The sequence below is a fragment of the Paramormyrops kingsleyae genome, chromosome 8 (genome assembly GCF_048594095.1).
Source record: "Paramormyrops kingsleyae isolate MSU_618 chromosome 8, PKINGS_0.4, whole genome shotgun sequence".
NCBI classification, from domain to species: domain Eukaryota; kingdom Metazoa; phylum Chordata; class Actinopteri; order Osteoglossiformes; family Mormyridae; genus Paramormyrops; species Paramormyrops kingsleyae.
The window spans coordinates 32,465,873-32,478,908 of NC_132804.1; the positions used below are offsets into that span (position 1 = coordinate 32,465,873).

Consider the following 13,036-nt stretch of genomic DNA (forward strand, 5'->3'; position numbering starts at 1 on the left):
AGCAAAGTAAGTGGAAACCATGCCAGTCAGTTAAGCATTTTAAGAGCTGTTTGAAATGTTAATGTCATTTTGCCCTGTATCAAATTGAAAAATATTTCAGATTTGAATTAGAAACTTTCTCTGAGGAAGTCATATTTTGAATATGAATTTATGTCAGAAACATTCCTTTTACATTTCTGACTGGACACAATTTTTCAGAAAATTATCTTTACTCCTGAAGAATTTAATCTAGACCGGCTACATGTGGATTCCTGTGCAAGAATTAATAAAGACCAGTGGTGTCAAACGTGGCTTTATAGGTATTGTTTCAACTTTTGAGTTTATTCTATGCACACAAGACCCAGATTTGAAAATTGTGGAAAGCAAAAGTACAAAGGCCCCAGCGAGATTTGAACTCGCGACCCCTGGTTTACAAGACCAGTGCTCTAACCCCTGAGCTATGGAGCCTACATGCGCTGTTGCAGTTGAAGTATTCCTAAATCTAAACGATAAAAAGGTTGTTGCTATCTATTCTACTAATAATTGAGTTATCTACCAATTAATCTGACGATTTCATCGAGTAATCCAGGACTGCCAACTCTCACGCATCTGGCGTGACACTCACGCTTTCAGACACTCACACTCACGCAAGGAATCTTACGGCAAATTTATATTATTCAATTAAAAAAATTTAATTAGCTGCATCAAAAGCGTTGGGGTAGTTTAAAATCTTACAGACTATTTACAAGTTAATAAAACTGTAACATACATTTAAATGAGTGTGCAAACTTGTCTCGAATTGAAAATCACACGCCAGTCAGCTGGCTAAAGTTGGTGGCACTGAGTAATCGTTTACATTAAATATAAACACCGCGAGGCAGGAACCAACCTACCGGAGCAGGATTCACACTCAGTCACACATACGGTTAGTTTACGCACTCTAATTCACTTAAGTTGTATGTTTTGGACATTGGAAGGAGACCAGAGGATCCACCGAAAAGCCACGCACACACAGCATGAACATGCGACAAACACAAAGTGGTGGTGTGCGGCGACAGCGGCCCACTGCGCCGGGTCGCCTTCGCACATGTGCAGGATGTGTGATGCTCTACATGGCATTTCATGTGCAATTGTCCCCTGGTAACATCCTGCGTTCACATCATCAACATGATGCACTAAAACATTTTTACTCAGTCACTGAAAACAAAAACTTAGCAAGCTTTGCATTTTTTATTTTTTTGATGGTTTCTTCACTAAGTAGTTTAGTATATATGTAAAAAAAATAATCAGTTTACCGCCGTTGCTTTCGCGTGCATGCGCTCTCCGAGACAATCGTAAATCTCATCCGTGAAGTTGGATAAACAACTGGTCTCGAAAATACATTCCTCTTTCACTTTTATTGTTGGATATCTTGCAGACACTCAGAAAAAAGGGTAAAAATTTGTACCTTTGCTTATCTCAGGGGCCGTACTCTTGTAATTGTACCTTTTAACGTACAGAAATGGACTCTGAGAAACATCCCAAAGGTGCAAACAGCATTAATGCACAATAAATGGTACAGAAATGTTCCCCAGAATCCATTTGTGTACTTTAAAAGGTACAATCACCTACATCTAAGGGTACATTTGGCAGACCCTTGAGGGTACAGCCCAAGTGACTACAAAAGTACAAATTTTTACCCTTTTTTCTGAGAGTGATGAGGTTTCATTTCGTGCAGAATGAGCTCAGAAACCATCTGAATGTGAAGCATCTGTATGGTGGCATGTAAACCATTCACCTCCTATAGACAAGCTATTTCACACACTGACAGATTTCTACTTTTGACTTTTTTTCTCGAAGGTTTTAATTTCAATTGCAAAATGTTTTAGAATTTGTTTCCTTCTGGCTTGCCTTAATATTGCTCCATACAGAGAATGTAATATACCTTAATTTTTTATGATGCTGTGTTTATATATTTTATTTATATAAATTTCAAATTTATAGTAGTCAGTTTCTACTAACTTCCTAACTATTGTCATTTAATATAATAGTTTCTGCATCTATCCTGTGGTTGACTCAGTATAGGGGGTAATGTTTCCTTGTCTATTTATGACTAAGCATTTCAATTCTACATTGCTGTGTGAGTAGCGCTCTGTCTGTGTGGAGTTTGCACGGACTTTCCCCCAGTGTAGCATGGCTTTGTTTCCTTTCACCACCTGCAGTCATACAGTTAGGATAATTATCATCTCTAAATTGCCTGTAGCAGTGCATGATTACCCTGTATGTGTGACCTGTGGTAAACTATAGCATCCAACCATGGCGTTTAACCCAATCTTGTGCCCTATGCTGTCTGGAACCCACCATGACCAGGATAATTAGTTAAAAGATGAGCAGATGGTCCCAATAAACCTAACTGCAAACAAGTTCCTGGTCACAGCCTTGGTAACATTAAAACAGAAAAGAATAGTTTGTAAATGTTTTTTTACAAATAAATAAAAAAAAAATCCAAGTGTATAACCTATTTGTAACTCGAGCAGTGGGTGACTTAATTGAGTTTTTTCGCAGGTCCAACAATTACACTACAGAAATGAAATAAACTGAAGCGTTTTTGTTCGCGTTGTGGGTGTTTTTAGTTGTTTAAAAGTTTTGCCCTTATAATCATGGCCGCCATAGCGGAAGCGATGCAGGCAGGGCGGCCGCCATGAGCAGGCAGTTCTCGGAAGTGATGATTCATACTGCTTTGCGTAAGAGGGGATCAGCATCCTGTGTTGTTTATTAACTGTTTTTTGGTTGTTTGTAACATGTTAAAATCGCACACCGTATTCCTCAAAATAGGCATCTTTGAAATTTTTTAAACTGCATAACTTTTGTCGTCCGTGGTTAGCGGTTAACATAAAACTGTGAGATTTCAAATCAGGAAATGCTTGCTGGACATAGTTTGATATAAATATACAGATCGATAAACAACAAAGATCGTCTTATTTCATTATTTTATCCGGCTCGCATTCAAAAATAATAGTATTAATAAAATACTTTAATGGGTGCTCATCGAAGTGAGGGGAGAAGAGACTGGCTTCAGCAAGATGTTGCAGAGCAGCACGTAAGTCAATTAAACCATGTGAGGCTTCTGATCAAAATGAACATTGTGATAAAAAGTATAAATTAGCTACCAGGGTATTATTAGTTGGTTGACTAATACAAAATTTATGATTATATCTGGACGCGACATAATTTGTGTTATAGTACGCAGTGGATATGGGTACTCTGGGGGTGTGGGGAGTTCCTATTGCTAGAAAGCTAGGGCTTTAGTTTACATTAAATAGGGCTTTTAATCAGCAGACTATTTTTGTGAACAGGCAATTGGGTTTAGTGCAGAAGTAGAAATGTTTTGGCCGGCTTGTTTGGTCTGGGGGTTTGATTTTTGTTTTGGATGCAAAAGATTAAAATCCTGGATATACTTACAGTACGCACATAAAGTCTTGGGACTTTTACTTAATTCTGTATGTTGCAAATTGATATATTGATTTCATAACAATGATAACTTCATTTATTTACATAATATATTTCCACATTAGAAACAACCAGTAGTCTCAAGCAAAATATTTATTTCAAGTAGTAATAAATTGAAACCCAGATTACAGTTCTAAAAGAGCTGTTCTGAGTAAAGAAGTTAATTGACAAGCAGTCTCAGTGGGTGGTTTTTAATTACTAACACCTATGCAATAACAGAAAACGCCAAACATTTGTGTTTAGCAACCCTTTCGGGCCAGTGACTACATTTGCAATTAATAGCAAAATGGCAAGAACAAAACTCCGTCAAGAAAATTATGACACTTAATAAAAAGAAAAAGTCTGTGTGGAAGGAATGTGAGGATATGTTAAACATTGCTTGTCAATGGACGTTGGTTATGAAACCTATAAATTTGCAACATTTTTACAAAATGAAGTTAACGTTCCAAGACTTTCTGTGAGACCTGCAGTTAAGCTAATATAGGTGTTCCTCTTAGGGAGGTGTGAGCGACTCTGGATTAAGGGCTCTTCAGCAAGACCCTTAACCCCAAATGCACCATGGACTGGCTGACCTGCCTTCTCAGTTACACAGATAGAAGTGTCTTTCAAATAAATAAAATGTTAATGTTTCGGATGCAGTTACTCTGAAGGCAGTGGCGCCGATGTTTGCTCAGTGTTACTGGATGGGTTGTTCTCGGAATTTCAGAATCCCTGGAACATCATGATCAAACACAGGCACGTGCAGCGCAGAGGCCGACGGTCACAGATGACTGTCAGGTATGCAGCTTGCCTCCCGCCTTTGGATCTTCTGTTGGGCCTCATCAGTCGCTATTATTTAAGGGTCAGATAGTCGTTCAGCAAATCCCAAATGATCAACTGTATCTTTTTGGACAACTATCACTTGCCAGATGTAAGCATTAAAAATTCCCAAGGTTGCTCAGTTCAACACAATAGGTTAAACAAATTGTGGGATTAAATGCATGCAGTTATCCTGGAACACCACTGGATGACTGTGTATCCATTTATAATGTGTTCTGCACCTCTCTGTTACCTGCAGTGTAAGTGTACTGTACAATTTGCTTTATGTGGCTTCAGCTATTTTTAAAGCATGTCACTTGCTAATAATGCTTAATTATAGTACTTTTCCTATGGCAGCGATTGTCAACCCATGGGTCGTGACCCAAATTTGGGTCGCAGCACGTTCTGAAAGGGTTGCGAGGCAGAGTTGGAAATGTAAGCATTTTAAAACCAGCAAGCTCCTATGCTGATCCACGATCAGATTTCCCAGCCCCAATCCTAGAATTAACCTATATAAATGGGTCTTGGGTCTGCAAGTGCTTAGCGCAAAGCTAGTGAGCACTCAACCAGTCCAAGAAGCCAAACCACAGATGCTTAAATTAGAATTCACTGGCACACCCAATCAGATTTGTGCGATAGGCATTGATTGGCATAAATTGCAGAGTGGACTGCATGCTTGCTCATAGCGTTAATTTAAACCTAAACTTGATCTAGGGTCATGACTGAGCTGGCATGATAAAAATTGGGTCGTGGTGCAAAAAACATTGAGAACCACTGTCCTATGGTATAGCTTTAAATGATATACCTGTGATATACCTTTAAAAGTCCCACACTGTCAAAACATGTTTCCAGTTGTATCCAAACAAATTACTGCATCCACTCTCTAAATTATATGTACTACTAATGCAAACGACTGATTCTGCCAGGGCTTACCAGTCCCTCGGATGCCTCTGCTCTTGGCTCTCTCTCTTGTAATCTTACATTTACTATATTCGCATCGGGAACAATACCAGATACACTTCTAAAATTGCTGTCTGTTTTCAAATGTCTTTCAAACATGCAACTTAAGTTTAGAAACCTTGTTTGCAACCTGTTTCTGCAGTGGAAAATTTATCAGAGTGTATTTTCCCTCCAATGTAATCACTAAAGCTGTCCACCAAATTGTGTAGTTACACAGACCCTGTCATTTCCATGGACCTCTTACGGACTGTACTGCAGCCCAACTTCAATGAAGACATTTTAGCAGTCTTCAGAAAGTACATGAAGGTAAATAAGTCGTGCCTGGAAATTATTTTTTTTTCCCCATCAAAACAGATCAATTAAATCTGCCTTGTCAACTACATAGTTTTTAAATGAACAAATTGCCCAAAAACTGGCCTAATGTTTCCTGAAACACCAAGGACAGGACTCTTCAAATCTGGCCTCCGATTCCAAATCCAGGCCTTGTTTTCAGTTTTCCCAGGTAGTTAGTTTAATAATTACTGATTCTGATTGGCCCGAGGCTACACACCTGGCTCACAGGTAAAGGAAGACTGAGAAATCGCCAATGCTTGAGGTCCATGATTTTAATAGCTCTGGCCTAGGATTAAATGTGATGTCTCAAAAAGCCAGAAGATAGCACTAATTTAATGAAATTATTGGTAGTGGCTAAAAAATGACAAAGCAGACTAATATTTTGTGAAAAATTACACTTTGATATTCCCGAAAAGGTTTTTAAATATCGATCATCACAAGAATAGGATTGTTGTTTTTGTGAAAGTTGGCTTCCTAAACAAGGAGTTTCTTCTGCAGTTTTTTGAGAAAGCAGCCAGCAATGTGAAAGAGAACGTTGGGGAGGAGGTACAGGCGGACCAGCTGATCAGAGAGGTGTGCCGAAACTGTCTGGAGCAGGTACTGTAAGAGGGTGAAGGTCTCTTACGGTTTGGTTTCAAAGAAAATCAGTTAGGGTACCACTTTGGTGAACTTTCATCTGCATGCTTCACAGGCCAAGCAGCTGTTCTCTGATGGCGAGAAGACGACCTCTCGGCCAGCGTTTGAACCTCCAGTCAAGGTATGGAGAGGAATTAAAAAAACTGCTGCTTCAGTCTTACGGCCAAGTCATACTTCAGTTTTCTGTGAGCGCTTTCAGTCCACGCACAGGGTGGGTGATGTGAATTTCATCATCACTGGTTCGAGCGTTCAGCCCAGATTTTTATGTCCAGCGGAGATCATTTAAGTCGGGTGATTGCTATAGGTGGCAGCAATGACTTTCACAGGTCAGCCAAGAAAGAGCAGAAGAAGAGGAATTATTGTTGTAGGAGGTGCAGAGGTACCCGCATATCTAATTTTTCATACTGTCCAGACATCGTGCAGGTATTTTCAAAAGCAACACTATTGCGGAATTTTAATATCTTGGCGATAAAATTCACCAAGTCAGGGGGGTTCCTGGGTAATTGTGTCATAAGAATTTTAAAATAGTCTAGGCTTGGGCGGTATTAAGGTAACAAGGCTTACCGTACTGACAACTTTAGAACTGTTCACTACACTGCTTGTGTTTGTTGCGAAACATCTGCCCTCTCCTGGTCTGGTGGAATATCACTGCTGTATGCACTGACTGTGACCACATGCACAGTCAAATATAGTATAAGCACACGATTTTACGTGCACGACCATCCGTGGACCAAAAGCTCCTGCGGAAAATTGAAGTATGAACTAGGCCTTAGAATAATCTATGACCGTGTTTCCCAACCCAGTCCTCGGGGAACCCCGGACAGTCCACGTTTTTGCTCCCAGCCAATCAAGAACACTGAATACCTGGTACAGGAGCACTGAGAGCTGAAAGAAAGCAAAAACGTGGACTGTCCGGTGTTCTCCGAGAACTGGGTTGGGAAACACTTATCTATGGAGCTGTAACATATGTCTACACTTAGTAGCCGTTATTGCGCTTGCACTGTGGGCCGTTTCTCAGTCTGTTTCCATTCACAAAGCGTGCACGACACATGGAGGATGATTCCAGCCAGAGGGGAAGTCCTGTCCCAAGAAAGGTAGCATACATCTCGGCAGTGATGGAATTTGAGGGGAATCTGATAATATGGGTCTATTTATGATAGTTATTAATTTATTAATGTTGCCATGAATGTATTTTTGTCCTGGGTTGATTTTGCAGCGAAAAGGACGCCCCCCAGGGCCTGTAATTTCCTGTGATCGACCGGTTTCCTTTGGAAACCCGTAAGTACAAAGTCTTTTTTACTTTCTGCTGAATTGGTTCAGAGTGGGGTGTGGCTCTGTGGGTTAGGCAGGTTGCTGGTTCAAATCCCCTGGCTGGTGGTGATGTCATCATTGGCCCCCTGTGCAAGGTCTTTAATCCCCAGTTGCTCCAGGGATTAGCTGACTCTGCATTCTCTATAATACATCACTTTTGATAAAAATGTATACTTAAATAAATGAAAATAGAATTCAACAAGGCTTGAAGGCAGTAGTTGTTACAGCATTATATTTGAACGATCTACTGCTGCATTTATGACACAGCCTTAATAGATATAAGCATTGATTGATATTTTATTGTGGACTAGCACATATTTCATAACCAAAATGGCTTTTAGCATTGATATACTCTAAGTAGTCTTAGGATTAAATACCAATATTGATCATGCATAACGTGTTCAGCAGGTATTTAATTAGAAAGATAAAACACCTTAATGGACTTTTTTTTTTTGCCTCCTCAAGCCCCAAGCCAAAGACATCAGAGCCCATAAAGCGTGAAGGTCCCAAGGTAAGACGAGCTCTTACCTTCTACGTCTAATATAAGGTTATAGCCACCAAGGGAAGATGAGGCTATGAGATGCCTGCTACGGTACAGTAATACGGGGCTAATATGTAAAAAAATATTAGGGTACAGAAATATGAGATTTACCAAGATCTCTGTACAATTTGGTTTTTAGTTTTAGTACAGTGGGTACAATACGACTTTTTGAACTTCATTTGAACAGAAGACATTGACAGATCAAGGATCTGCTCAAAAGTTCAAGTAGTTTTAATGAGGATCCCTGTGATACTCGGCTCTTGTCCTACTTTATCATTAAACCCCTTGGTTTTTCAGAAGCTCTAGTTACACTGCACAACTTCTATTTCAGTGGGATCCCTCCAGGCTGAATGAGAAGACTACGTTTGTCCTGGGATCAAGAGCAAATAAGTATGAGCAATGAGTACGTTGTTTGCTCACAGTGCTTTATATATACACACAGACATTGATGCACACGCACGCACACTGATGAGCCAAAACATTATGACCACCCCCCACATGAAGGGAATAATGTTGACCATCTCATAAACACTGTCAAGGTACAAGATGTAATAGATGGTAAGCTAGTATTTGGTACTTGTAGTCAACATGTTGAATGCAGAAGGATAAAAATCCGAGTGAATTTCCTAAGGGTCAGATCATTATGGCCAGATGACTAAGTCAGAGCATCTCTGAAACTGCAAGACTTGTGGGGTGCTCATGGTCAGTCATGGTGAATTGCTACTGAGAGTGGTTTGAGGATGGGGAAAACCATAATCTGCTGACAGGGTGCTGGATAGCCAGCACTTGTTAATGCAGACTGTGTGGTACAACCCAACAGAAGGACTACTGTGGCACAAATTGCAGATAATTGAATTCCCCAGCCTTTGGTGAATACATGTGGTTTTAGCACCAGTCCACTGCCGTTAGACAGTTTGCATTGTGAGCCAATAACTGAAAAACTGTTTGACAGAACATTTTCAAACTTTACACAGGCATTGTATGTGTGAGGAACGAAAGATGATTGAGACAGATAGTCCTGAAATTTAAGCAGTACTTGATTCCACTAAAAAGATAGGTGAACAATTATTTTATGGATGTTTTTCAAACTTTGCAGAAGCATTTGTAGGGGAGCTGGAAAGGAACTGATTAAATTTTGAGACTGATCACCCCAAAATTGAACCAGCGTCAGATATAGATAGCAAAAAGAGGTACTTTTGACACTTGATCCCATTAAGACAATAACTCAATAACTGCTTGCTGGATTTTTTCAGACTTAGCAGTGACATTATATGGGTGTCAAACTAGAACTGATTAAATTTTGAGACAGATCACTCTAAAATCAAAATGAAAGAAAAAAGCAGACCTTTCAGCTTGTGAATGTGATGTCAAAAGGTATTTGATGGATCTTATTACTGCTTCACAAAAACATTATATGGATAAAGATCTACTACTAGTTTCATTTTCAGATAAATTGTCCCAAAATGGAAGCAGCAGTGCCATGTGGCAGCCAAGGAAGGAAACGGCAGCTGTAGAATATGCTTGGTCTTGTGAATACAGTAACTTTAAAAGTACTGTACTGATTTTTATTTTTTTTTAACTTTGCAGCCACATTATAGGGGTGACAATCTAGAAGATCAAATTTTGAGACAAATTGCCCCAAAACTGAAGCAGTGGTGCATAGTGACATCAAAAAGGGGTTATTTCTGACATTTGATGCCATTAGCACAATATCTCAGAAAGAATTTGATGGATCTTTTTTAACATTTGCAGCATGTTTTAAGGATGAAGATCTGCGACTGATCAAATTTTGAGACAGATTGCACCAAAATTGAAGCAGGGCTGCATAATGATAGTAAAGAGAAGACCAGCTCAGAGACTTCATATTGTCAGCATGATAACTCAAAAAGTATTTGGCTGATCTTTTCCCAATTTGCAGGCATATTTTTTTTTGCGACACATTGTGGCACTGTTGAAGTAAATTTTATCTGTAGCATTGCGGTAGCAAGTTCTCACGGATAATGTATCTGGTCAGACCCCAAGATTCACTCTTAACTGTGTATGTACAATGATCCCCCCTTATCCATGGTTTCAGTTACCCATAGTCAACCACGGTCCACAAATATTAAGTGGAAAATTCCCAGTATAAAAAAAATTCCTAAGTTTCAAGTTGTGCACCATTCTCAGTAACGTAATGAAATCTCATGCCGTCCTGCCCGGGGACGTAAATCGCCCCCTCATCCATGATATCCACGGCTTATACCCATTAGGCACTTAGTATTCGTCTCTTATCAAATCCGTATCGCATTTGACTGCATTCATGTAACTTTTATTGCACCACATTTTTATAATTTTTATTATTAGGTATTGTTGTTAATCTCTTATGGTGTCTAATCAATATTTATGTATAGGAATAAAAATAGTGTGTGTATATATAGGATTCTGTACTGTCTGCATTTTCATGCATCCCCATGGGTCCTGGAACATATCCTCTGTGGATAAGTTTTATGCACTTTGTGTGTGTTATTGTACTTACTAAAGCCCATATTGTAGGGCTCTTGGGATGGGTGGCACCAGAGGAAGAATTTACATCAAACACGCTGACCTCTTTAAGGTGAGGTGAAATATATCATACAGTAAAACTAGGATAAATGTGTTTTACTGAGCCTATGTTAAAAATAACTAGACGAGAAAGTTATCGTTGAGGAAATGCTTTATTCAGTGAGGTACAATGAAATATGAAATGAAACATGTCTTTATGTTCCAGTATGCTGCTGATGCTCAGGACAAACATTGGCTGGCAGAAAAGCAACATATGAGGGCAACAGGTGGAAAAATGGTGAATTTTCTTGGCCTTTTCTTATGCAACAGTATTTTAAATATACGCAACTCTTTTTTTTTTTTTTTTTTTTTGGTCGCATGGTAATGCCCACCTCTGAGTGATGTGCTTCTGTTAAAAGGCCTACCTTCTAATTGAAGAGGACGTACAGGATCTTGCAAGGAGTGAAGACTACAGGTAATGCTACCATTTAACTGACGCTTGATGTGCCGCAGAAATGTCGGGAAATGGTGGAACCATCATCGTTTGTTGTTAAATTGGCAGAGACTGCCCGGAGCTGAGACTGGATGAACTGAAGCCCTTTATGGTCCCGCCATGGATGATCGAGAAGATGCAGAAGGCGATGGAAGCCCAACGGTCAGAGAAAGAGTAAGAACAGCAGGATGAGGAGAGGGGAAACTGTGAAGCAGGAAACGGGGCCAGGACAAGTCAACTCAAAGGACAAACAGTGAGAAACCTCATCACAGATAGGCAGATGGCCCTTTTAGTGCGTTCTTTCAGTATTCTGTTGTGTGTAACATGGTGCCTGTTGATATGACTGCACTTGAAAAAAGAAATAAATTGTTATATAAACTTAACTTGCACTGCTAGTTAATTTCTTACTATGAATAATATATTTCCTAATGTTCTTTAAATTGTAGAGCAACAGATGTGTTCATTTACTAGATCCCCGAATTAAGCCTTAGAGTATAAAATAAACCTTACTGTTTAATAGTCCATCCACTGGAAGAGCACCTAGTACTTGGAATTTCTGCCCTCCAAACTCTCAATGAATTTTAAACAGCAGGTGTAACACCACTGCATATTGGTTGCTGTACATCAGGTTATATGTTTTGACGGCATATATCTGTGGGATGTGCTTTCTTGTCAATGTTATAATGCCAATGAGTTTTTTTGTTTGTTTAATTGACTAGTCAATAGTGCTTTTATTAGAGGGAAACGTATATCATTATTCTATTTTTTTCTTTTTGTACAACAGTTTATTTAAATGATGAAATGCTGTTTTTTCCACCATCTGGATTATGTACTGCCTTTTTAATGAATTCTTTCTGTTGTATGTGTTGGGTCTTTCGTTTAGTACATTATTGGTTACACTGGGGAAGACAGTTTAATTTGAAATGTCTATGCATAGGCATACATAATGCTTAATGTGTATGTCTTTGAAATCCCTGCAGTATTCATTAAATATTAAACATTTTGTTTCAATGGTTGTTTCTTGTTGCAAACTTTGGTAACAGATGTTATTTATAATTTACAGAATTTGTTCTCACTCCAGTATTCATTGCTGATACAATGAGCTTTGAGTTCAGGTCCTGACCTTGGCTCTATCTGTGTGGAGTTTGCATATTCCTTTTCTGTTCTCATGGCTTCCTCCTACAGTCCAAATGCTTGTGGTCAGGTGAATTGCTGTCCAGCCAATAGTGTCAAGTGTGTCAGAGATTGTGCAGGACTGGCATCCACTCAAGATTTCCCATGAATTGAACCTTGTTTGTTCCTGAAATCGGATCCAGGGAGTGATCCTGCACTGGGTAAGTGGGGATGGATGGATGGATGGATGGAGTGGGTGGCACATGATTGTAATAGTAATAGTACACAGCAGGAAAAAATCTGACACTTTCTGTAGTAAGATTGGTACCTTTTAGTTTAGGCTGAATTTAATACAATCTGGACAAGTACATAAAAATGTATAGGCATATGTGTAATCATAAGGGTTAAGTACATACAATAATAGCAGAGCAAATAATCTTAAATCTTGCCTGTAACTTGGGTTCATCTTTAGAGACAAGAATTACTTTGCTTGGCACTGATTTAATATTTCGGAATTAAGTATATTTTGTCAGGGAAGTAGTGAAAATTAATTATTTCTCCATACGTTTTGAATACAGCTGGCAGAAAATGGTACAAAATGGAACAAGACATGTCTGGCTGTTATGTGGTAGAGGGAGCGGTGGAACATCAATATGTAAAGCAATGTTTACAAGCAGACATCAAATAATGGAATATATTCATTGAATTGATAATATTTTGATGGCTTGTAAGTAAAATACAGCTGTGCAGTTCTGTCGCATTAAAATCTGGAGGCAAAACAAATGCTTTCTGAAATTACAAACATTAAAAGAGAGTAACAGAAAATAGCAGGTTTGGACAAACATTAATTAGATGCAGGATGC

The 13,036-nt window shown here is 39.0% G+C and overlaps 1 protein-coding gene and 1 non-coding gene across 2 annotated transcripts; one reads left to right on the forward strand and one right to left on the reverse strand.

Annotated features, from left to right (window-relative positions):
- Nucleotides 1-374: 374 nt before the first annotated feature.
- Nucleotides 375-447, reverse strand: trnat-ugu (transfer RNA threonine (anticodon UGU)). Its single transcript has one exon. It is a non-coding gene; the product is annotated as a tRNA-Thr (tRNA).
- Nucleotides 448-2,641: 2,194 nt separating this feature from the next.
- LOC111835939 (deoxynucleotidyltransferase terminal-interacting protein 1) lies at nt 2,642-12,071 on the forward strand. Its single transcript, XM_023796756.2, has 13 exons — nt 2,642-3,058; nt 4,175-4,245; nt 5,436-5,532; nt 6,058-6,156; nt 6,251-6,316; nt 7,233-7,289; nt 7,412-7,473; nt 7,972-8,017; nt 8,379-8,437; nt 10,580-10,640; nt 10,794-10,865; nt 10,987-11,042; nt 11,130-12,071. Exons 1-13 carry the CDS (start codon nt 2,996-2,998, stop codon nt 11,236-11,238), a joined length of 918 nt encoding a protein of 305 aa, XP_023652524.1. The 5' UTR covers nt 2,642-2,995; the 3' UTR covers nt 11,239-12,071.
- Nucleotides 12,072-13,036: the final 965 nt, after the last annotated feature.